At 51.1% G+C, this 23,024-nt stretch overlaps 7 protein-coding genes across 7 annotated transcripts; 5 read left to right on the forward strand and 2 right to left on the reverse strand.

Moving 5' to 3' along the window:
* Positions 1-6,540: 6,540 nt before the first annotated feature.
* On the forward strand, positions 6,541-7,689 carry NECHADRAFT_82800 (uncharacterized protein; the record flags this gene model as incomplete). Its single annotated transcript, XM_003049144.1, has 1 exon — positions 6,541-7,689. One exon carries the CDS (start codon positions 6,541-6,543, stop codon positions 7,687-7,689), a length of 1,149 nt encoding a protein of 382 aa, XP_003049190.1.
* Positions 7,690-10,427: 2,738 nt separating this feature from the next.
* NECHADRAFT_82801 (uncharacterized protein) lies at positions 10,428-11,188 on the forward strand (the record flags this gene model as incomplete). The annotated part of the gene is made up of 3 exons (XM_003049145.1): positions 10,428-10,628; positions 10,915-10,961; positions 11,119-11,188. 3 exons carry the CDS (start codon positions 10,428-10,430, stop codon positions 11,186-11,188), a joined length of 318 nt encoding a protein of 105 aa, XP_003049191.1.
* A 2,406-nt stretch (positions 11,189-13,594) lies between these two features.
* Positions 13,595-14,995, forward strand: NECHADRAFT_45218 (uncharacterized protein; the record flags this gene model as incomplete). Its single annotated transcript, XM_003049146.1, has 1 exon — positions 13,595-14,995. A coding segment is annotated over one exon (1,401 nt), but the record flags the coding sequence as incomplete, so codon positions are not given.
* A 1,547-nt stretch (positions 14,996-16,542) lies between these two features.
* NECHADRAFT_45473 (uncharacterized protein) lies at positions 16,543-17,763 on the forward strand (the record flags this gene model as incomplete). Its single annotated transcript, XM_003049147.1, has 1 exon — positions 16,543-17,763. The coding sequence occupies one exon, from the start codon at positions 16,543-16,545 to the stop codon at positions 17,761-17,763; it is 1,221 nt and encodes a 406-aa protein (XP_003049193.1).
* A 57-nt stretch (positions 17,764-17,820) lies between these two features.
* NECHADRAFT_45399 (uncharacterized protein) lies at positions 17,821-19,708 on the reverse strand (the record flags this gene model as incomplete). The annotated part of the gene is made up of 3 exons (XM_003049391.1): positions 17,821-18,861; positions 19,039-19,299; positions 19,349-19,708. The coding sequence occupies 3 exons, from the start codon at positions 19,706-19,708 to the stop codon at positions 17,821-17,823; spliced, it is 1,662 nt and encodes a 553-aa protein (XP_003049437.1).
* Positions 19,709-20,575: 867 nt separating this feature from the next.
* NECHADRAFT_82805 (uncharacterized protein) lies at positions 20,576-21,058 on the forward strand (the record flags this gene model as incomplete). Its single annotated transcript, XM_003049148.1, has 1 exon — positions 20,576-21,058. The coding sequence occupies one exon, from the start codon at positions 20,576-20,578 to the stop codon at positions 21,056-21,058; it is 483 nt and encodes a 160-aa protein (XP_003049194.1).
* Positions 21,059-21,870: 812 nt separating this feature from the next.
* On the reverse strand, positions 21,871-22,533 carry NECHADRAFT_82806 (uncharacterized protein; the record flags this gene model as incomplete). Its single annotated transcript, XM_003049392.1, has 3 exons — positions 21,871-21,887; positions 21,933-22,072; positions 22,346-22,533. The coding sequence occupies 3 exons, from the start codon at positions 22,531-22,533 to the stop codon at positions 21,871-21,873; spliced, it is 345 nt and encodes a 114-aa protein (XP_003049438.1).
* Positions 22,534-23,024: the final 491 nt, after the last annotated feature.

The raw sequence follows: 23,024 nt of genomic DNA on the forward strand, positions 1-23,024 counted from the left end.
TGTTTTGCTCTTCACCGAAGAATTGTTGACTGGACAGTTTCTTTCGACAGGCCGTGAATTTGAGAAGAGTTGACCCTCCGTAGGGAGAGCTTGACGGTGGCTGTCTTGATTCTTATGGTAGTAAATACAGGAGAAACAAGAAATCATTCCCTTTGTTGGTTTAGCACAATCTTTTGTTCATTACTGGGCATCATGTCGACTCCAAAGAGAACATCCGCCACAATGACGAAGAACATGTTGTTATAGCGCGGGATCAAAACTCGTCTATAGAACAATACCTTTTGTTCTTCTGAGCAGCCATGGGCACGGGATATTTCTACTCGCAATGATTTAATAGTCAAATATGAACATTCGTAACTATATCCAATAGCATACTATTCAATGAGCCAGCACTGCCTCTACCAGGCGTGCAACTCAGCCCAATGAGCGTCAAGAAGAACGGATTCAACCGTCATGCAAGTAATATGTACAGATAAAATATCAGAGTCCCGTTTCCAGAAATTTACATCCCGCCCTTTCAACTAGACTTGTACGCATAAAACTCCCACTCGATGCAGCCATACTCGCTATTGTCAATGTACTTGCCACCCAAAGTCTCGCCGTCACCAACCACGTCGCAGCTGGCGAGGGTGCCGAGGGCCTTTGTGCAGTACTCGTGCCACTGGGAAGGGTCCATGGTTGTCTCATCCTTGCAACCATCTTGGTTGATGTTGACACGACTGACCCTGTATGTCACCTCGACGTCGTAGTCGAGGAGACTGTAGAAGCGCGCCTCGGAGTTGTTGGGGTCGACGGGCCAGTACTGACACATGCCCTCAATGACCTTGTCTTGTTCTTCTCTGGGGAACTTGACGATTTCAGTTTCGGCATCTTCGGGGTCGTAGTAACAGCGGCAATCCTTGTCATCTCCCTCCCCGTCCTCGAGCTTGGGAGGGTCGTTGGGGCAAGTGGGCGACGAAGAGCCACCGTCGTCGTCGTCGTCGTCGGGGTTACCAGCGGTTCCCTTTTCAGCCCAGAGCTTCCAGTCAACGCAACCGTACTCGCCGTTGTCGATGAAGTGACCGCCTCTGCTCCTGTCCTTGTTGCTGAGCACGTCGCAACTCGTAAGGACCTTCAGAGCGTCGCGGCAGTAGTCGTCCAGGTAGAAAGGATTAGGGCCATTGTCGCAGCCCTCTTGGTCGACATTTGCGCGTGTCACCTCCATGTAGACCGTGATACCTTCATCCTCGATGGGGAACTCGGCTCTCTCAGCTCCTTCAATGCGGTCTCCGTTACAGAAGTGGTCAATTGCATCGTCTTGAACATTGGTAGGGAATGAGACCTCATCGGAATCGTCACCTTCATCCTCGTAGGAGCAGCGGCAGTCTTCATCATCCCCTTCTCCGGCCTTCAGAGTGGGCACAACTGTGGCACACGTCTCTGCAGGGTCGGTGTTTGTCGGCTTGGTGACTTCGAGGCACGAGCAGACTCCAGCAACGGTCATAGGATTCAGCTTCAGGCAAACAGGGTCGTTGCCATTCTCACACTTGATGTCGCAATCGCTGTCCTCCAAGCAGGAGGCTCCCTCTGTGGTAGCCGCGGGCAACTCCTCAGTTGTCGTGGTGGCCGTCTCCGTGGCCTGTCCGAAGCTGATGCAGGAAGTCGACGTCACACACAAGCCTCCCAGACACTGGGGGATCTCGGTGCTGGATACGCAGTTGAAGATGCCAGTGAGGGTAGGGAGAGGAGGCAGGGTAAGGTCTCCAGAGGCTGTCTCAGAGGCCGACGACGTCTCAGAGGCCGACGACGTCTCAGTAGAGGTCTCAGAAGCTGATGTCTCGGATGAAGTCGTGTCCTCACGGTCAGGGTTGTCCAGAGGACATTCCTCTCTCTTCTGGTTCCCCGCTTGGACGAAAAGCTGCGAAGTCGCGGGCCCCCATTTGTCCTTTCGGCCATCAATGGGGCCACCTTCGAACCAAGCTCGCCATTCGGCCCATCCTCTACACGTCTTTGCCGGATGGTATTGGATCAGGGCCTTTCCGCGAGCAGTTGTCTGGCCCATGTCACCAAGTATGTCGATCTGATCCTCCAAGGGCAACAATCCCCTTTGACGTTGTTCCTCTAGCGCATTATTAAGCACCAGCGGCGCGTAGGGGACCGTCTCGATCGGAACATCCTGGCCCAAGATCGTTCTGATGTCATTCTTGAGTAGATTGATAAGATCAGCGTAATGAAGATCCTTGTCTGGCCTGGGGTTAAACCTGTTGTTTTCCAACTGTAGATCCGTAAAGTAGGGGTGGAAAGTGACGTCGAATCGAGGCCATGGCCGGGAATAAGGGGCCATGATATAGACATGAGTGCCCACCTCCACTGCACCTCCGTCCCTGTCTCCAAACATGACACCCTCAGCACCGTTATGGGGAGCTGCTATCATTCCAGCGAGAGCGAATGGGTGGAACTGGTCACCTCTCCCGTTGCCAAAATGGAGGCTGGGCAACACTCCGTTGAGATAGGCCGCGTGGTTGTCGAATTTGTTCTCCCAGATATGACTAGCCCATGCACCACGTTCTGATACCACGACGATGGCTGTGCATCCCCACAGACCTTGGACAGCAAGACTGGCTGTTCTGCTCCCGAACAGGATGTAGTTGGACGTGGTTGCGTCGGTTGGATCGACGGGGAACCAGACGAGTTCAGGCGTGAATTCGCCAGGGTTGAAGCGATTCCAGTACGCATCACGGACCATGGTGGTAACAAGCTGCTTCTGCCTTTGGGGCAAGCTACCCTCGAAGTCGCTGGGCTCGATCCATTCTCCCTTGCTTGGGTCTCCACGCTTGGTCAGGTTAGAGACGAACTCTTCATCCAAGGACCTCTTCTGAGGGAGTGCGGCGCACGCTGCTGCGCCGCAAATCTCGGGCCCACAAGTTGGTTGCGTGTCCTCATCCTCAGTAGCCGTCGTGGTGGTTGTGGTTGCTGAGTTGGTGACACTGCAGCCTGTGATGGTTGTCCAAGCAGTGGTGGAGCATCCTGTTGCAGGGTCGGTGCCGGTTCCTAGTGAGAGTCAATATCACTGCCTCTCGGATATAAGATCATTCTTATCAACTACACTGACCTGTGACAGAGCAAAAGACACTCTCATATGTAGCGACGACCGAGGTAGTGCAAGATGAAACCTCGTCAGTTGAGCTGGGGTCATCGTCGTCATCATCATCGTCGTCGTCGTCGTCGTCGTCGTCGTCGTTATCATCAGAGCAGTCTCCAATCTTGGCTCCAAAGATCTCCACACAGAACTCAGGGGTATCGATCTTGACGTTGGGAGGGCAGCCCCAGCAGACCTCAGGAGGACCCCCAGTGGGGATGATGACTGTTTATCTCAGTTAGTCATGAATCAGTAAACGAGAGGTGACACCTACTTGGAACAACAGTCTCGTGGTCACTTCCAGGAGAAGTAGTTGTGATCATAATAGGAGTGGTGTATGTGGTATCGACCGGAGAGAGGGTGGCTCCGGGAGGAAGCGTAGTAAACGTTGGGATATCCGTCGATGTACCCTCTGGAGGCTGGGTGGTAGGACCTTCATTTGGGTTGGTAGAAGGTGCACCAGGAGCCTCAGTGGTCTGGTCTCCTGGGACGGCGGTGGTGGGCGCTCCAGTAGGTTCGGTGGTAGCCTCTCCTTGGGTGTTGGTTGTGGGCTCACCAGTAGGCTCAGAAGCGCCGCTGGACTCGGACGATTCCCCAGACGCGGTATTCTCTGTAGCAGCAGAGCCACTAGTTGTGAGGGGAATGGTGTTGCCGTTCTCATCAGTAGTGACGGGCACCGTGTTTCCAGCCTCGTCCGTAGTGACAGGAACAGTGTTTCCAGCTTCATCAGTTGTCACAGGAATAGTGTTTCCAGCTTCGTCTGTTGTCACGGGAATAGTGTTTCCAGCTTCGTCTGTAGTGACAGGGATAGTGTTACCTGCCTCGTCCGTAGTGGCGGTAACCGTATTGCCCGCTTCATCAGTTGTGATAGGCACCGTGTTCCCAGCCTCATCAGTGGTAACTGGAACAGTATTGCCCGCCCCATCCGTGGTAACTGGGATTGTGTTTCCGGTCTCGTCCGTGGTGACGGGAAGAGTGTTACCATTGGTCGGGACCGGAATCGTATTGCCTGCCTCATCGGTCGTCACTGGGACCGTGTTTCCGGCCTCATCAGTTGTGACAGGAACAGTGTTACCCCCTTCGTCTGTTGTAACTGGGATAGTGTTTCCAGCTTCATCAGTGGTCACAGGACGGGTGTTGGCATCGGTCGGGATCGGGACGGTGTTCCCGGCCTCGTCGGTAGTCACTGGAACGGTATTTCCAGCCTCATCCGTGGTCACCGGGATGGTGTTGCCCGCTTCATCCGTAGTAACCGGCACTCCAGTACCGTCGGTAACAGGGATAGTGTTTCCAGCCTCATCCGTCGTGACAGCGGGAACAGTGTTACCAGCTTCATCAGTAGTTACCGGGATGGTGTTGCCAGCCTCATCAGTAGTAACAGGGTGTCCAGTGGCATCAGTGACGGGGATAGTATTGCCAGCTTCATCGGTGGTCACAGCAGGAACCGTGTTGCCGGCGTCGTCAGTAGTAACAGGAATCGTGTTACCAGCCTCATCTGTAGTAACGGGTCGACCAGTAGCATCGGTGACTGGTACAGTGTTGTCAGCCTCGTCTGTGGTGACAGGAACTCCGGTGGCATCGGTATTGACGGGAATAGTGTTTCCGGCTTCATCCGTGGTGACGGGACGTCCAGTAGCATCTGTGTGGACGGGGATCGTGTTCCCGGCCCCGTCAGTCGTCACTGGGATAGTGTTGCCAGCCTCGTCGGTTGTGTGTTCTCCGGGAGTGCCAGCACTGGTACCTTGTCCAGGCACACCAGTCGAGGCAGTAGTCTAGTATTGATAAGTCAGCCTATGATTCGATCGGCGCAATAGACGCGACGCATAGTGCGACACATGGGCTTGAAACACTCCATTGCGTCGTATCTGCTAACAGAGAATAGTGAAAGAATAACTCACAGTTAAATCTTCAGATGCAGCTGTTGTGATGCAAACACCATGTTGGTTCACGTAACCGTACTTGCAGCCATCGGGTGGGCCATACGGGCCAGTGGTCTGGGCTTCAGGGAGCGTGGTGGAAGGCTTACCGGGCCTGCAAACAGCTGCGTTTGCGAGGCCGAGCGCCAGGGCCAGCGGCAGAAAACGAAGTGCCACCATGATGGTAGGCGAAGAAAAGAATGACGTCTCACACGGGAGGGAATTGTGGTGATGATTTGCTGAAAGTCTACAAGACCATAGCTACTATATAACCTCCTGTTCACGACTTGAGGAAACATGTGGCGAGTGGCTCCGCCCCATGCTTCACTCTCCAGCTTCAACCCTGTCGCCGACATACTGAGGGATTAACGGCTTGAGCCAACTGGCATCCTATCACTACCTAGGTCTAAGATTAGCAAGTGCCGCCTGTGCAGTAGCTGAGGATTAGTTACACAGAGCATCCTGCACCCGCTACATTACAGGACGAACGCTGCTACAGATCATCAGCAGCTGATTGGCGTGTTGGTTGTGTGCAAACTCAAGGTTAAGCACTGGCTCTAAACTCGGAGGGAACAGGGTTTGGCCAGGGCCTCTTACGAGCTGGACCTGCAGCTCAATCCTCCCGGCACAGCTTTTTTTTACCCTTAATCTTTTGCCAACATGCTATGTTGTTGGCGCTAGCAATTCAGTTGCAGCGTTGGGTTGTTTGTGAGTGGTCGGCCCGAGCCATACCTTGTTCTATGGACTGTCGTCGGCTGTAAGCGAGCGGATGCCCGTCAACGGTTTTTGTTAATGCCGATGGAAGGAATTTAGAAACTTCAAGGGTTGTTTCTAGTTGTCGCCCCATTTAGCCAAGTTTCGGTCTAGTCCCTTTGACGGTCCGGGGGCTGATCATTTGACAACGTGCCATTGACAGCGGGCGCATCCTCCACACTTCATTAAACGCGCCGATCATTCCGGAGAAGATCATGTTTCCAGTTGAAAGTAACTATGGCATGTCGGGAAACGTTAAACAGGCTGTGCAAGTAGGCAGTTCGTGAGGGTTGTGCAAGCTGATTCGTTGCGTTTCACAAGAACAGGCAGATTCTCCCCTCTCATCAAAGACTGATGATCTCGAAATAAGAACATGTTTCAAGTTGATATCGCAAAGCATACCCAGAACAGATTAAACAGTGTTTGTAGGGCAGTGCTGACCCCATCCTTGTGGACCGCAGCAAACTCTGAGCAGGGAACAGGTGATTCTTGCATGAATGTGAATATGCAGGTACTGGGTGAATTTGGGCTTAGGGCGTTTCAGAGACGACATGGCCAGTGCCAAATCTCCAGGGTTCATCCCATCTCATCACTCCAGTCGCTGCATGCGCATATTTAACAAGGCCGACAACGCAGACACTGCCTTTACCTCTTCAGCTCCTCTTCCGTAATTGCAACCCAGATTAACCCTACATTACCTCCGAAGGCCCTGTCACTGTCTCCGCCCCCAACTGGTCTATCCGAAACACCACCATGGAGGACCTCGGCAACATCCGTGAGCACATCGCCAGGATGGAGCTGGCAAATGCCAATCGGCGCCGTGCGGAGAGGGAGATAGCCGCATACCCGCCCCGGCCAGGCTTGGCATCTCAAGACGATGATGACCTTCCGGCACTGCCGCCTCGCCTGCCCAGGCCCGAGTACTCCACCAACGCCAATGTCATCACCCAGAGAGACCCGCGGGAATTGGGATTTTACGTTGCATGCGCACAAGGTTGGCTGCCCCAGGTCGAATCCTATCTTGAGGAGTGCGACCCGACCCAGGCAGTGCGCCAATACGGACTTGAGAGAGCTTCCTTTGCAAATCAGCCCGACGTCGCACTCTGCCTGTTGAAGCATGGGACAATCTTGCACGACAATGTCTTTTTACGATCTTGGACCGACCCGCCGAAGTATACGGGTGGTCGGGGAAACGTGGTGACCCTCTTTGACAAAGGCAGAGAAGTCTCAATACCGCTACTCGAGGTGTTTATCGAATTTGGCTGGCATCCAAATCAGCTGTGGACTGGATTCTCTTGGATGGACAACAATCGCTTGGTCAGTCCAATCATTGAAAGCCTCGGAAACAGACCTCTCCTTACGTTCCTGCTATCCCACGGCGCAGATCCCACGATCAGCCACCACAACATCGGCATAGGAGACCCGAAGCCCTTGAACCGTCGCGCTTCCAGCAAAGTGCTCGGCCATGCCATTCTCACGGGGGACCCCACACTGGTAGCCCTGCTTGTGGCTCACGGGGCGGATCCCGCGTATGCAATGCCGTTACATGAGCTGGTCAAATGGAAGGGAGGGGCTGGTACCACAGCCTTTTCGGTGCGCCACCCCATGGCTGAGTTCATTCTGTCCTCCGGGATGGCAGGCGTCAATGACATCAAGAAGGTTCCTTTCCTTGACATGACTCGACCAGCGAGGATGGAAAATCTGACACCATTTGCGTTTGCGTGCGCAGGGCAGGATTGGGAGTATGCAGAGTGGCTGTTGGAGCACGGAGCTGATCCCGACTTGTTAAACGGCAGGGCCTTTGAACCCACGTACTTCTCGAAGCCGCACGATGGGCCGAATGATCCCCAGGTTGTGAGGGACTTGGTCGACAGGGTCAGGGCCAGAAGAGAGGGCTCGTAGATGACCAGATTGGAAGTGAATCCTGGGGGCTGCACAACGATCCTTGAGGATGATAATAAACCACAATATATGAGAATCTCAACACGAAGCGCATGATAGAGGCTGTAGATCTACTCAGCCTTCAAGCTCGCTCCTCCAAGGCAGACATGAGGCCAGCTCGGAAGGATGCGGTTTGTGGGGGAGAGAACAGAGGATGGAGGACGGCATGTGGGGGACGGAGAAAAAGGTCGGTTGCTGACGATGCAGAGTTTCACGTGATTACTCCTGGGTCACACTGCCAGAAGATGTGAGACAGACACCTGGCACGCGTAAAGACACGTGCTGAAACACGTGCATCAGCACGTTGCTCCCCGGCCCGGCCCCGAATAGTGCATGATGTCATCGCCTTTCTTTCGGACACCGGAGATCAACGATCATCAGAATCGCGAAGGAGAGTCACCAGGAGAATGTCTTATCGAGTTACTTTTAGTGAAGAATTTCTTTCTTTCAGATCTATAGATATTGTCGATGTTCAATCGCCTTATCCCGTGTTCATGAGTCAAGGATTGATTTCGGACTTTGATCCAGGTGGACGGGACGAGTGCTCTTCGCTACCGATTGAAAGCCAAAGTTGAATTTTGGATCACAGTTTAGGACCACCATGCTTTTGACCTCTACAAACACTTATCTAAGCTACCAAGTCTATTGGTCTGTTTATGGGATATCTTCAACCGATTCGCAACTGTCGCTGTTGACGATAAGTTGTGTTTCTCATTTGACTCCCGGGTAGGCGAGATTTCTCTCCTTCTTCCATCTCGTGTTTTATCTTGTGCAATACAAATGCATAATACTTTGCATAACCGACTTATGCAGAATAATGAATAATGCAGATATAGTGCCAGCCTCTTGTGTGTTAAGACCCGTGAGTCCTTCATCAGGTGCTCCTCAACAGACGTGGCTGGCTGACCACGCACGAGTCGAATAATAGTCGAGTTAGACGTCACCGAGAAGGAGACCGTGATGGGTACGATCGGCGATGATCTACCTGTGCCCTAACATCTCTGCATTGCTTGGTAGCCGCGGCCAGAGACACCCGACTCAAGCCTGTCATAGTATTACCCCTGGCTTCATCCCAAAAATTGAGCTATTGGGCAACCTCCCAACGAGTGAAACAGCCCAGAAAACGGGCTCGGCACCGATCCTGCACTTTCGTCATCGATTCTGCGGCCGGGGTTGGTGGCTTACTGAGACATCCAATGGCCACCGATATCAGCGCTGTCCATCCTCGTGTATGATGCAGTATCAATCACAGAAAGCTGGGACGTTGAGGCGAGCTGTGCTTGCAGTCTCAAGGAGACCATATGATGTCTCAGACATGAGAGTATGAGTGGTGGAGAGTTCTCCAAGGGGCTTGATTTGCTCTCGTGCTACACGATTTGGGCAGCGAGTCCCCTGATGAGGCATTGATTGACGTATTCAAGCTTCTACAGCCCTAAAGGGAACATGAGACGATAGTTTATTCGTGTATAATGGCGATCATATAGCATCTATCTGTCGGCTGGCGGAGCCGACGGTAGAAGGCAGATTCATGATAGGTGACTAGGCCGCTGGCTTTGGCCCGGCATGTCGGTAGTTATTGACGATCCCCAAAGTTGGCAAAGCTGGCCCCGACGGCCCGCAGGAAAACAAACTTTTTAGCCCCCTCTCCCAGGTACGCGCGCGTATCCCCAATATTTAACCAAGTTTAATCCCCTTGCAAGTGGAGCCGGGGTGAGGATGAGAGGCCACGAGTCGTCCTGCAAAGCAACCGTGGCTTGCAGGACGCGGGCCGACCCTCGCGCTGGTCTCGTTTTTTTTCTCATCTGCCGCGCGCGAGGTGAGGCGACTTGATGAAGAAAACTGGCCTTTGCTGACGGTGTGGCTGAAGAGGCCCTGTTGAGGAATGTCACTGAGAATCCACATGCTGCTGGATTTCCTTGAATTCTACGTTGGCTTTTGTGACCTGTATATGCAGCCTCGTGTAGCTATGTGGCAATCCCAATAACTGCCGGTGGAAGTGGCTGGCTTGTGGGCCCCCTATTCTCTCTTAGTTGTGAATCTGAATGCTATGTCCATCTAGTAGTGGACGATGTCCCTGATCAGCGACTAGTTTTTACCTGTCAATTTAGTCCTGATCATCTGATATTTGTAGATAATAATGAAAGGCCGAGGATCCGAGGAACGACGTTGATACCCAAGGAGGCTCAAATATTCGTATAACTCACTATGCATCTCCCTTGGCAGGGCTACATGCCATCTGACGCTCGAGTCAACACCCTGGTTATGTTCCCTACTACTTGTTTATTGTTTCTTGGCTAGAGAAGTGGGCTCTCTCCGTCGCAGAGCGGATGTCGGGGGGATCAATGCATCGTGGGCGGGTCTAATAGAGGGTCTGCATCCGCAGCGCCTTGCTGGGAGTAAGCAACCAATGGGAGCATTTACTCCTGGATATCTCCAGCTTCCCGGGTGGATTCTGTTCACCTGTGTAATGACGATCACTCTCATCAAGGAAAAGGGAGAGGATCGTGGAATCAGGAACGTCGCTTAAGGCGGCATCGTATGGATTTGGAGGCCATCGCCGACTATAAAGATGAGCTGTTCTCCCCTGATCTCTCCCTCATTCCAACCATCACAATCACCAACAAACAACAACAACCACACACTCAACAAAAACAGCTCTTCTTTCAAACCTTCTTCCAACCCCCTACCACACCACCAAAATGAAGTTCACCATCGTCGCCTCTGCCCTCGCCATGGCTGTTTCTGCTTGTGCCACTGGCACCGGCGGCGGCAGCACCGGCGGTTCTTGCAACGCCAACACCAAGCAGGTCTGCTGCAACGGCCTCCTCAACTGTGCCGTTCAGGTCCTCGGCAAGAACTGCGATGGCAGTGCCTACTGCTGCAAGACTGACGCCCCTGCCGTGAGTGACCCTTTCCGACTATGCCTCAAAGAATCGAGACTAACCAGGCTGCTTAGGGCGCTCTTGTCAACGTTGCCCTTCTCAACTGTGTCGACCTTCTGTAGAGGGTTTCTTCCGGGAACCAATAGTGCAGCACGCCATGTGGAGGACACTGGGATGAAAATTGATTGAGGGTTGGCCTGGAACTGAGAAATATCAGTTTAGACAAATACCACTCTCATACCACTAAAGTCGTGTTCTCATGATGATTCAAGAAACAAACTTCCCAAGCCTCGTCTGCCTACAGACCTTGCACATTTGTACTGTCTCCCGCGACTCCAATGAAGCTTCCAGGTGAGTAAATCTAAGAAATAGATGTGTGGCTTGAAAAGCCTGGTAGTATAGGCCAGAGTCAGAGCGGCAGTTGTCTGGCGACGGGATCCGATATGTGGGAGTAGTGGAGGCTGGCCGTAAGAATAGAATGTGAGTGGCTATGCCTCCTGGCCAATAGAATTGGGTTGCCGGAGGGATTTGTGAGGCTTTGCATAGTAGCAGTCATGGATTTGGCTGGTTCGACTTGATCCTATACTCGTGTGATTGTACGGGGAGCGATGCTGGAGTGGGAAATAAATATAGGAGAACTCGGCGAGCCTAATCATCTTACATGTAGTCTGGAGGGAACACGCCATGAAGGTCTCTTTATTCTTCGTGCTTTTTCGATCACATAAGCTCCCCTGTTATGATGTGTTACATAGGTATTGTGCGATGTATCTTGTAGTTTCCAAAGAGCTTGTAAGTCATCCGTATTTTGTTGGTCGTGTAAAATGCATAGCTGGGGTAGGTCGCTTTGCCGACACTCCACCATCCTCTTGAACTCCCACATCGTAGTGGCGGGGAATATGATCTGGTTCAAGGGTGAGTAGACGGCTTCCACTGGCCTATCACCGATACCCCAGTCACCCCTGGTTCTGAAACAGAACTTCTGGAACAGGGTTCGATGATTTGCCGTGTGTCAAGATTGGGGTCTGCTGCCGTTCTGTGTTGATGGCAATATTTTTTGTCATTGAAGCTGATACCCTGTGCTAGAAACGTCATCAAAAATGATGGTCGCCCGGGACACGTAGAGGATGCAGGTTCTTGACGTTGTGTAAGGCATTTCCGTGTCAGGGGCCTTTGTTCAAAAGGTTTAGTGAAATTAACAAATCCCACATGAGACGCCCTGCCTGGGTACTGTTGGGTGAAGACATGAAAGGCATGGCGAGCGAGACCAATCAAAGAACAGGGAAGCGAACCGGGCGTCTCTTCTCAGATTACGGTGTCAAGATAAATCAGCCTTCCAATGAGAACCGAACGGAACCTAAGCTTCTGAAACTCGCACGCATGAACTAGTAGACAAACAACAGTCAAATTATGTCAAGCCTTGTGGGGCACCAGCGCTGCTTACGCCCGATAAAGAATACCTTCCCGACCACATAGTTATCACCACTTTAGAGGTACTCATTATCATTCACGATCACCCATCTTGCGATTTTCCCATGCCGTGCCTCACAAGTTGTTGCGTAGCTCCAGAGATGGCATTGGTGCCTGTTCTTTGTCTGAAAAGTTCTCATATGCGCTTCTCAGCGCTCTTTCCCCTCCATCTCTCCCTTCAACCTGTGAGGACTCATCATCACATCTTTTGCTTCCAAGTCTGTTTCTGCGTGTTCATTGTTGTCATGGAGCAGACTGCAATGGCTGGTGGGCCAAATCCACTCGACGAGAGCGGTCTCTGCATGCTCTCATTTGATGGAGGAGGTGTTCGGGGCTTGTCTTCGTTGTACATCTTGGATCACATCATGAGAGATCTCAACCATCAACGGGTGTTGGCTGGTCTGCCCACAAAGAAACCGTGCGAAATCTTTGACCTGATCGGAGGGACGAGCACTGGAGGGTAAGAATGACAATTTGTTCAAAGACATCTCAGGCTGACACAGGACAGATTGATCGCCATCATGCTGGGCCGGCTGGAGATGGATGTGGGCGAATGCATTGCAGCCTATTGCAAGCTTTCCGAGTCTGTCTTCAAGGTCAAGAAGCATTGGTCTCGTGTGACAGCGCGAGGCAAGATACAACCCAGATTTGACTCGCAAAAGCTCAAAGTGGCAATTGAAACAGTCTTGAAGGATAGAAAGATGCCCCCAACGGCCCCGTTCAATGACAGGGTAGATAGAGGCTGCAAAGTGTAAGATCCCTCTCATCAAGTCTTCATAGAACGTTGCTGATCTTAGCCAAGGTTCGTCTGCGCGACCTCTGCCCATTCTACGACCACTCGCCGCCTGAGAAGCTACGACACGGTCAAGGAGCCCTCTAGCAATGCCACCATCGTCGAAGTTGCTATGGCGACGTCCGCCGCAACCACCTTCTTCGAGCCCGTCACGATCGATGATATGAAATACCTCGATGGGGGTCTTGGTGCCAACAACCCGGTTGACGAAGTCGTTGGTGAGGCGAGATACATCATGGGCCGCGAAACAGAAGACCTCAAGCCTTTGGTCAAGTGTTTCATCTCTATCGGCACAGGAAATCCAGGCATGAAATCTATTAGCGATAATTTCTTGCAATTTGTTTCGGAAACCCTCGTCAGGATCAGCACGAACACTGAGTCGACGGCCCACAGATTCGCCCTGGCATGGCGGGATCTGAGCGATGCCCATCGATACTTTCGCTTCAACGTCGAGCAGGGCCTCCAGGATGTTGAGCTCTCCGAATACAAGGAGAGCGGAAAGATCAAAATGGCTACCCAAGTGTACCTCGAGAAGGTGGACAGTGCTGCTATGGTGGGAAAGTGTGTTGCCAATCTCAAGACAAAGCAAAGTGTGTACATAGCTGATTTCTCGTGACCACCCAAGTACTGTCTCCCATTCGCGAAGAACAAACGGTTTGTTGGCCGCGAAACCATCCTCAAGAAGCTCTCGGATGCCTTCTTTGGCGAGGAGCCCTGCGAAAGGGTCGCACTGGCTGGGCTTGGAGGGGCGGGCAAAACCCAGACTGCTCTTGAGTTTGCCTTTTGGGTCAAACATGAGAAGCCAGAGTACTCTATCTTCTGGCTCTCTGCACTGAGTGCTAGCAGCTTTGAGCAAAGCTGCAACACGGTCGCCACCGAACTGGGCATTTTCCAGCAAGGTTTAGATTCCAAAGCCATTCTGAGAGACTTTCTGAGTTCCAAGAAGTCTGGGCCATGGCTCATCATTGTGGACAACGCTGATGAGCGGGGCTTGATTCTGGGTGGTCCTGGTCATTCCTTCAGTATCGATGAACAGTTGCCCCAAAGTCCTGCTGGCCGAATCCTCTTCACCACCCGCTCAAATGAGGTAGCCCTTGAAGTTGCTGACGAAGAGCCACTGCAACTTGGGGAAATGAAACCAGCAGAAGCCTTGGAATTCCTGGGAAAGTCCATCAACAGCAAGCTTCTACTTGCAGATCCTTCTGTTGTCTCGGAGCTGTTGGAAGAGCTTACATACCTTCCACTGGCAATTGGTCAAGCCGCAGCTTATTTGAATCGAAACAAGGTTACCGTCACTCGATACCTCGAGTTGTTGCGAGGCACCGAGAAGGAAATGACTTCCCTGCTAAGTCACGAATTCCACGACCGAACTCGATACCGTGGATCGCAAAACGCTGTGGCAACCACGTGGCGTGTTTCTTTCGACCAGATCCTCGCGCAAGACCCAATGGCTGCCAACCTGCTCAAATTTATCTCGAGAATCGAACCCAAGGACATCCCGCTCCCAATTCTACCCCGTGGGGACTTGGAAGAGGAACTCACGTACTCAGTTGGCACTCTTTGCTCTTATGCTTTTTTGGTTCCACGGGAAGACCAAGAAGTCTATGACATGCATAGTCTTGTGCATTTAGCCACGAGAATTTGGGTACAGAGGAGTGGGTTGTCCTCCCAGACCACCATTGACGCGTACAAGCACCTTGCAGCAGTGCTTCAAAAGGGAAGAGGGCAGCAGCCATACTGGAGACAATGCATCTCGCATGCGCTAAGGGTTCTTCAATCAGAAGACCGGATTGAAAGCAAAGAGAAGCTTCTCCTGAGCAGCGAACTGGGTAACTACGTGATCGGCGATCGTCGAATCCGGGAGGCCGACGAATGCTGTCAAGAATCCTTCAATTGGGCTAAGGGGCATCTCTCCGAGGACGACCTAGATCGACTGGACTGTGAGGGCATACTTGCTTTAACTCATCTTCACAGGGGTCAGTTGGATAAGTCCTTTGAGCTATTGCAACACGTCGTGGCAGAGCTAGAAAGATTGCATTCATTTGACAAAGATCTCACTCCACTTCTTAGAACTCTTCAGAACCTGAAGAGCGTAGCCCATTTCGGGACAGATGAGAAGGAGATCACTGGGATATTGCGTAGGATAACGGATTTACTAAACAAGCTGCCAAGTGGCCACCCAGCCCTAGAATGTTCTTGGCCTTGGCTTATGGATGCCCTTCTGGCCGAAACACAAGCGTCTGACGCTTATGAACTCCTACAGAATCTCTACGAAGGAGAAGTTGGAACAAAGCAGAGTCGAACGTGCCGGCTTATCCGACAGTACTATCTCGGAATTACTTCCCATAACCGGAACACAACAGCGATAGTCAAGAGACTGGAGTATGAGATTGAAATACTCCAAAACGCATCACCATCGAGTGCCCAGGACCTACTGTACAAGCAGGACGTGCTCAGACTAACAAGCAAGTATCACAATTATGTTCAGAGGGGGGCTGAGCTAGCACAGTACCTGCTCGCGATGGTTGAAGGTGGATGGGTTGACAATGCTACACTGAGATCGGTAGTGACTGAGCTGTGGATCGCACAATCGCTCGTTGGGGGTTCAGCCGCTAGAGTAAATGGATTGGAGAGGATGGGCTCTGCCTGGGGCGAGCATGGCCCCAAAGGCGACATGTACCGACTCGCATTCCAGAACCAAGTGGGAGAAGCCTTTCTGGAAGACGGACAGACTCTCAGGGCTGTGAGCATACTGAGAGGCACAGCCAAGATCTGGAAGGCAACTGCAGCCTGGGACGGAAACCCGCAGCTGCTTGAAGTGCAGCACAACCTTGGAATGGCCTACTACACGTTGGGGCACAGAGGCAGAGCGGTCAAGCTACTCGAGCATGTGGCAGCGATCCGGAGGAAGATTCTTCCTGAAGACAACATGCGGCGTGTAAAGACTGAGAAGCTGTTGGAGGTTGTTCGAAAGGAGATGGAGCAGGGAGGGAGACCTGGTGGGCGTTGAGTGCTTGAAGATGGCTGTTTGGGAGGGTAATGGTTGAGACAAAGAGCGTGGCTAAGAGTTTAGAGTTCGGGTTAAAAATTAGGTTAGACGTTCATTAGATTTCCAGTGGTAATACACGTGCATGCTAAGTTCTTTCGGTTGCGAATTCGGCTGGTGATATATCACTTCAGTGGTTTCCCTTTGCAAACTGATGACTGGGTAAGTTACGGTGGGCTTATTCCTTGGGTCGGGTACTTCGATGTGGTGGGAGAAAAGAGGGTTCTTCTTTTTCTAGGCATTCAGTTGAATGCTTACAACGGTGACCACAGCGCCTTCATCGAACCTCGAGGCGAGATTAAATTGCAGGCTTGATTAGTTACTCTAGTAAGATATCCGCCCCAACTTCGACCATTCGGTTTTGATCCGAGTCCAAAAATACCCATCGGGGGCTGCGACCGACGCTTCTTCTCTACCAAAGGGTGATGTCGAGAATGATTGGTCTGTCTTTCCCCGAGCGGACCCGTCTTACTCGGATAGTATCCGCTCTCATCGGACCAACTCCCGGAGAAGACCTCCGACTTGGGAATATGCTGACTTCAACCTGGAGAAAGAATTCGTTTCCCCGCATAGACACACTCAAGAAGTACAAACCTTGAGCCTTATCGAGCCACTTACTACACATCATGTCGCCTCCAGAAACACCCCCCACAATAGCCGATCAGATCGGCAGCTTCCAGCTCTCCTCTCTCGATCCTGCTGGTGCAGCTTTCACCCCTCTTCTCTACAGATTGCGTGAAGAGACATTTCCTGGACGGACAACTCAAATCAGACATGGCTCTTATCTGAGACGCTTCACCAAGGGGCCACCTCTCGACCTTGACTTGGCAACTAGTGACAAGTCTAACGCCAATCTCGAGAGTGTTATGGGCGAGTTTGGATGGACTGGCTGCGTTGTTGTTCGGAATGGCGTGATTAGGCTTGAGGAGTACCGACATGGAAACTCGCCCGGGTCTCGCAATGACATACAGTCTGTCACCAAGTCTTTCATGACGACTATTCTCGGTATCGCTCAGCAGCAAGGCAAGCTGTCTGTCAATGATACCGTCGGACACCATATAAACGAGCTGAAGGACACTGCTTGGAAGGATGTGCCCTTGCTAGCTCTCGCCAACATGTCCGCTGGCGTTGTGGAAATCTCTGAGGAAGCACGGCCGCCAGATGTTCCTAACCCAATGTATGCGACCGATCTCTATCCTCAGCGCGACACCCACGCCGTGCTCAACTGGCTGCGGACGTTCAGAAAGGTGGCTGAGCCGTGGGAAGAGTTTCATTACTACAATCCCAACTTCTACGTCCTTTCAATTGCAATTTCCCGAGCAACCCAAGTTCCGTTGGAGGAATACATTTCTAGCCAGATCTGGGAACCCGCAGGAATGCAATACGATGCGTACATGCGAACAACTGGGGCTGGACAGATTGATGGACACGGAGGCCTGTCAGTGACCCTGACCGACATGGCTCGCTTTGGGTTCTTCATCCTTGACGCCCTCAAGGGAAAAGGCAAGGGCCCTGCCCTACCAGCAGGTTGGTTTCAGGGCATTTCCGAAGCCAAGACTAGTGAAGGACCAAGAGCTCCTGGCGGAAACGACATTATTCCGACATTTGGGTACGAAACGGGCTGGTGGACGCCTGCCAAGGGTGTCAAAGGGGGTCCGCTGAGGGAGAATGGAGCGTTTGCTGGGTTTGGAATGTATGGCCAATCCCTCTATGTCATCCCCAAGTTGGACACTGTCATTGCGGTTCAGTCAGGATATCCCGAGCATTCATGGGAGATATTTGCTGGGAACATTGACTTTGCTACTGCTGTCGTCAAGGCGTTGCAGAAAGAGGATAAACAAACATGAGAGAGATGCAAGATTTCAAGTCATAGACTGCAAATATTTGTTGTTCTCGGGACTCTACTAGAAGTGAGGCACCATCTGAACCCATGCAGGGGATATGTAGACTCCCACAGGGACCTGTCTCAATGCCACAAAGGCCTCAGCAACGATAAAGATCCTACAGCAGACATATACGATTGCAACACAGGCCGAGTAAGCTCGAAGCGGGTCTTTGAATGCTCGCGATGCCCATTTCTTCCGGAGACCAAAGCATGGCTCCACGAGACAGTGCAAGATGGCACTAATACAAACGAGCACCCAACTAGCGCAGAAGAAGGCAGGCAATGCGACAGCTACGCATAAACAGCTGACTTTCCAGAGAAGGTCCTCGGTATAGGTTGGAAATATCCAATTCCATGCTGTGAGATGAACGCCCCCGTACATGCCCGAGAGAGCGGCAGCGAGAGCCATAAGCTCGGGGATCTGCCAGCAGATCCTGAAGAAGTCAGCCGGCTGTAGAGTCACTCTTCCCCCAAGCATGTCGAGAAACTTGATGTCAAAGTTGTCTTTGCCTTCAGCAAACGGAATATTTTTGAACGTGGTCCTTCTGAAGGGAGTGAACTCGTCCAAGAGTGCTAGATACGGCGTCGGAGGGTCTTCGTCCATGCATGGGAGGGGCCGAGGATCTACTCTAAGAAAGTCGTTTGCGTATAGTGTGATTTTCCGCTCTCTTGACAGCCGCTCGCAGTCTTCAAATGCGTATCTCTTGAGAATGCAGTCCCAGCGATGAAGAAACTGTTCGGTCACGGGAACCTCACCGTAATCAGGCTCAGCGTTCTCTTGGTCCTCTCTATGATGTTCTTGTGGAACTGTACAACACAAGGCGAGCCCTGAAGGAAGGACATCTCCCGGGCGCATGATGGAGTCTTTCGGGGTATCTACCCAGCGCATCTTCATGCGGTGCGGTCCTTTGGAGGGAGCCTGGTCTGGGTGTGTGCGGGGTGGAAAGAGTGCGAACAGGTACTTCATGTCTGCGTAGAATTGATGCTCGATTTTGAGGGCGATTTCTCCTGTGAGTGATCCACCCTCGTAGATGACGGGCTCCTGGACGTTGAGTGGTTTCTAAGCTTGATTAGTACACGACCCAACGTGTTTTACATGGGTGCGAAGGCATACCCGAAACCAGCAGATGTAGAGAAAGACGGCACACGCCACATGAACCATGGTATGGATCTCCAGCAAGGTCAACGGCAGGTCATACACGCTTCTAGCGATGCACTGCGTCACCATCCATAGCACCTGAATAACCACAAGAATCTTTTGCAAGATGTCGGCCTTGCTTTTGTCGTCAATGGTCTTCTGTGAGACCTCGATCCAGATGTTTTGTTTGGCAAGCCAGGAAACAGTTTCAGGGCTTGGTCGCACAGATCTCCGGCCTCCGTCGTCCTTGAAGTACTGGATGGCCTCAAGGTCAAGATCTGGCATGGAGATTATATCGTGGACGTCGAGACGAATGCCTCCCATGATCATGAAGAAACAATATCGAAGATCAATTTCAAACTGCAAAGTCAGCAAGAAAGGCCTCGGATGAGATGCAAAGGATTCTCACCTCCACGTTGCTGGATTCGTCCCTCTTCTTCAACTCACGAAGCTCCTGTCGAAGCTTCCACGCCTGATGCAGCTGATCAGCTGCCATGAAAACAGGAAGCTCAGGGACAAAGAGGGTAATAGCGACCCATTTCAGTTTCGTGAGAAATAGGCGCCAGCTTGATGTTCTTTTCGGCACGTCGAGGTGGAGAGCCGTGTAGATGCACGCAACCAGGGTCAGGATGCAACTCTGTAGGATATCCATGGTGCCGCGGACGTTGGGACTATTGACCCACGGAAGGGCAATAATTTCTTCGGCTGTGGCATTTTGCTGAAGAAGGGTGATGTTCCATAGCGCGCGAGGCGTGGAGATGCTGGCCATGGCTGTTGAGTACCTTGCTAGGCAATCAAGGATCCAGCCAGAACTCAAGGAAAGGAAGAAAGAGAATCGAGTTTTCACCTCAACTTGATCAGAGGGAGATTTTCAAAAATGCAGGAGGCGCCAGAAGTGCTTGGCAAATCAGACTGCCAATAGTGGCGCCCAAAATACGCCTCTCTATTCAGCTGGCCTGCAACTCCATGGGGTCGCCCTGCTAAGCCCAGGGGCGCGTACAACCCGCAGGGAAATGATTGGCCCATCTATCCTTGTGATTGGTGCTAACGGAAGATCTGTTTCAACTCGGAACAGTGGCTGAACGGCTTGTGCCTTGAATTAGATGCCGCAAAGTGGCTGGCAGCTGTCACGCGGGGGATAGTGAGCGTAAGAAAGCTCCTTGCATTCAAAATTAGTAACTATCTTACCTCATTGGTGTGTTTTTGGCGGTAAAAAGGATGGAACAACGGGGAGCGAAATGGAAGGTACACAGAAACATAACTTTATTGACACCAAAGCATGTTCTCATTCCCACAACATGTTTCGAGTCTCGCTTTGCGACCCTTTACGCCCTGGAAGTATCATAGCTAGCTGAACGTCCTGTTCTATTCTATTTTGGGTGTTTTTAGCAAGATCCAGAACATAACGTTGATGGGTTGTTAATAGCTGTTCAGGTCGAACAAAGGCACTTGTTGAACATTCACCTACACGTCCTCAGTAAAGGCTTTGATCAGATAATATGCAAAACATCAGAAGACTAATAAAGAGCCTTGGCTAAAATCTACATAAATACCCATCGCCCTGGTTTCAGAATCTACAACCATAGCACCTACGGCATCTTCGGGTACACACAGATCTCCTTGACAGCAGCATATCATGGCCTCTATCAAGTCTATCAAGCGACCTGCCCACAATGTTGACGAGTGGATTCAGCTGGCCGACTCTAACAAGTTGCGCAATGAGCGCATTGTAGAGACGTCAAATATTCTCCTCAAAAACCTCGATGACTTGGAGATGAAAGGCGAATGTCGCTATCTCACAGAGAGAATGGAACAGGTCAAGGTCCTAAAGGCAGAGCAGGATATGAGTCAAAACAACCCTGCAACAACACCTGAAGAAGGGACAGCCTTGCAGGACAAGATCAACAAGCTGAGGTTTGAGGGCAACGCCGTGTCGCTGTGGCTCGAGATGTCCGATGGTGAACGCATGACGGTCTGCCGGGTATTTGATAGACAGAATTGCTTCAATGGTCACCAAATGAGCAAACAATTGCTCCAGCGGCTTTGGAAGCTGGAGAAGGTGGAGATGAGGCCTAATGAAGAGATCTTGCGAAAGCTCCGGGAGTTCTTCATGGACTAGCTTGGGTTTTCTTCTCACCGTTTATAGTTGTCATGCGAGTAGATGATATGAGTAGTTGACAAGTTAAAATTCTCACACATCTTATAAATATGTGCGCCCATTAGGGGTTTTGTGATATACTGCCGTAGCTATGGTTTTTGAACATTAATCAAAAGCACCGATTATCTTAACATGATTCTTTCTTGACTCTTAACTGCCCCAAAACTTTTCCTCGTTCACTTAGATTTACGGTCTTTGAGCTTTTTGGTCGCCTCATGTTCATTTCCCCCTCCTCGGACGAGTGAAGACTTTGCTTGCAACATGTGAAAGTCGACCGTGGGCCGTCGAACGATTCAGAGTCAAGAACCTTTTTAGGCATGAAAGAGGAGTCTCACCGACTTTAGAGACGTAGATATGACTCGTCATTCACTACACTAAGCTCATCGGCCGTACAACGGCAGTTGTGTGGATACTCATCGGCCGATCTTCAATTTAGCCAAGAAGCGATCAACTTGTACCTTGACCTTGATCCGAACTCGTAATCGTTTGGAACGGGATCGTATGTTGCCCTGTGTACTATTGATCTCAGATACGATCGAAAATAAGGTTATCTTTTCATCTTGATCATGCATGACATTTCGTGCTGTTCCCTGGTCAAGCAGCCCCCTTCGCTGTCTTTTACCTTGCCAGTAATGTACATATTTAGTTACTAAGAACGGACCTAACAGACTTGAAGGAAGCAAACTTGGGATATCCATCCAAACTTTATTACATCGTTGGCAGATAAAGCAGAGGTCAAGAGTTTGCACAGGTAGGCAGGTCCTTTAAATGGCTCACACAAAGCAAATTACTATTATCTGTGTATAAAAGCTTTAATTTGATTTGCAAGTAATACTTGAAGTGTATTTCCAGACTGCACAAGTGATTTGGACCGGAGCGTCCTTTTGATACCACAGTCGGCCACATTCATAGTTGAGCACCTTGGACTCGTCGCTGTTGTGAATGGCCCTGAGCTTCGCCATCCCCTCCTTGGTTCTATGGGAATGTGTGTCATAACTACTCTTAGACTTCACTGTTATCTCTTAATTGTATTATGAAACTGTTGAGTTGGTGTCTTGAAAGACGTTTATTGATCTACCTCTTCTGCTTCCTCATACTCTTGCATACTCTCCATCAGTCAACTCACCTCTACTCACCTGTGTCAGGTGACACTGCCATGAAGTTCCCACTGGGCAACTTTTTGAGCAGCTGTCACACTGCAGACTCACCCTCGCTTAATCGGGGCACTCGTGGTGGCACTCCTTGCACCGAAGGGAGCCCCAGTGATGAATCGGGCGTCGGCATCCGCCACACCACTCGCAGGTGCACGTGGTGCTGTGAGGGAGGCTGTTAGGCTCCATGCCAGCCTTGTCGGTGGGAGGTGCGGGCATCTGCTCGACTGTCTGTGCGACAGTAAGGCTGGGGTTGGTGTTTTGGGTGAAAGTAGGAGAATCCATCGTGATGAATTGTAGTGAATTGTGTGAGTGATGAGCGAGCTGTGGCTGTGTGAGTGAAGATGTGAACGTGATGGTGAGATTTTAGCCCAAGACAGGAGATCGATAGTCTTTTTATGTGAGAGTGAATGGACTTCGCCAAGGTTTTATTTCTATATTAATTGCTAAACATAGGGAATAATTTCCTCCCGTACAAAGATATGACTATGTGTTCTAGTGTTGAGATGGGTCCGCTGTCACTTTGACACAGACGTCCCTGTGAATTTTACTATCTACGCTGATACGAACAGAAAGAAAACATATACTAGTCAGCTGATACTCATTCAGTACATCGCCAATACCTCTTTGAACGCTACTAGAACTATATATGTGAGCAAGAGGACGGACCTTCCCCCTTTGTTCCCTCTTGGCGCCAACCAAAACTCAACACCTGATACCCTTTGTGTGCTTTCTCATCATGGGTAGATGTGCCTACTTAGGTTACGGTTCATGTT

Source organism: Fusarium vanettenii (genome assembly GCF_000151355.1).
Source record: "Fusarium vanettenii 77-13-4 chromosome 7 genomic scaffold NECHAsca_9_chr7_10_0, whole genome shotgun sequence".
NCBI lineage: Eukaryota > Fungi > Ascomycota > Sordariomycetes > Hypocreales > Nectriaceae > Fusarium > Fusarium vanettenii.